This window comes from Tupaia chinensis, unplaced genomic scaffold (genome assembly GCF_000334495.1).
Source record: "Tupaia chinensis unplaced genomic scaffold, TupChi_1.0 Scaffold149964_1, whole genome shotgun sequence".
In the NCBI taxonomy this organism is placed as follows: domain Eukaryota; kingdom Metazoa; phylum Chordata; class Mammalia; order Scandentia; family Tupaiidae; genus Tupaia; species Tupaia belangeri.
The window spans coordinates 183,198-183,914 of NW_006209805.1; the positions used below are offsets into that span (position 1 = coordinate 183,198).

A 717-nucleotide genomic window follows, 5' to 3' on the forward strand; every position below is an offset into this window, starting at 1 on the left:
AGGGTTGGCCACGCAGAGCCCGGGGGGGCCCGGGCTACCCCTCCAAACGGCTGCCGTGGGCAGCGTGCTTCCTTGGCGTGTGACTGGCTGAGTCCGCTGCGCCGCCATCTTCCGGGTGGGGCCCATCGGGCAGCTTTGTGCTTTGAAGCAGGCCCAGCCCCTCTGGCCAGGCAGGAGCCCAGGTGGGCAGCCCGGGCCGCATGGCGAGGCCCGTCTCTGACGCTGAACCGAGAAGTGGGGTCCTCACCTGCCCTGCCCCCCAGGAAGCAGGTCCTGGGGACCAAGGTGGACGCGGAGCGTGACGGCGTGAAGGTGCCCACGACGCTGGCCGAGTACTGCGTGAAGACCAAGGCACCAGCACCTGATGAGGCCGACCTCTTCTACGATGACTACTACGAGGACGGGGAGGTGGAGGCGGCCGACAGCTGCTTCGGGGACGACGACTCTGGCACCGAGGACTCCTGACACCCGTCCCACTGAAATAAACTTACAGAGCTTTACCTCCCTGGCGCGTGGGGTGCGCAGACGGCCTCAGAGCCGCTCCTCCCGTGGCGCGGGTGGCCTGCTAGGTCCGTCCACGTGTGTGCTGGCCTCTTGCTTCGGAGGAGAGGCGGGTTCCACCTCCCAGATCCCTGAGGCTCTGCCCCCGGTGGGGCCGCAGAGCCCCGCTGTGCCTGGACGCCCTGGCCTTTGGGCACCGGCTGGGCCCCCGGGGGC

General features: G+C 69.2%; 1 protein-coding gene across 1 annotated transcript in view; it reads left to right on the forward strand.

Moving 5' to 3' along the window:
* CDC34 (cell division cycle 34, ubiquitin conjugating enzyme) overlaps positions 1-500 on the forward strand; it is a 9,455-nt gene extending 8,955 nt beyond the window's left edge. Inside the window, exon 7 of the mRNA XM_006171736.2 lies at positions 264-500. Within this exon, the coding sequence (XP_006171798.1) occupies positions 264-465 (202 nt within the window). The 3' untranslated portion in view covers positions 466-500. The remainder of the gene's footprint in view (positions 1-263) is intronic.
* The last annotated feature ends 217 nt before the right edge of the window (positions 501-717 follow it).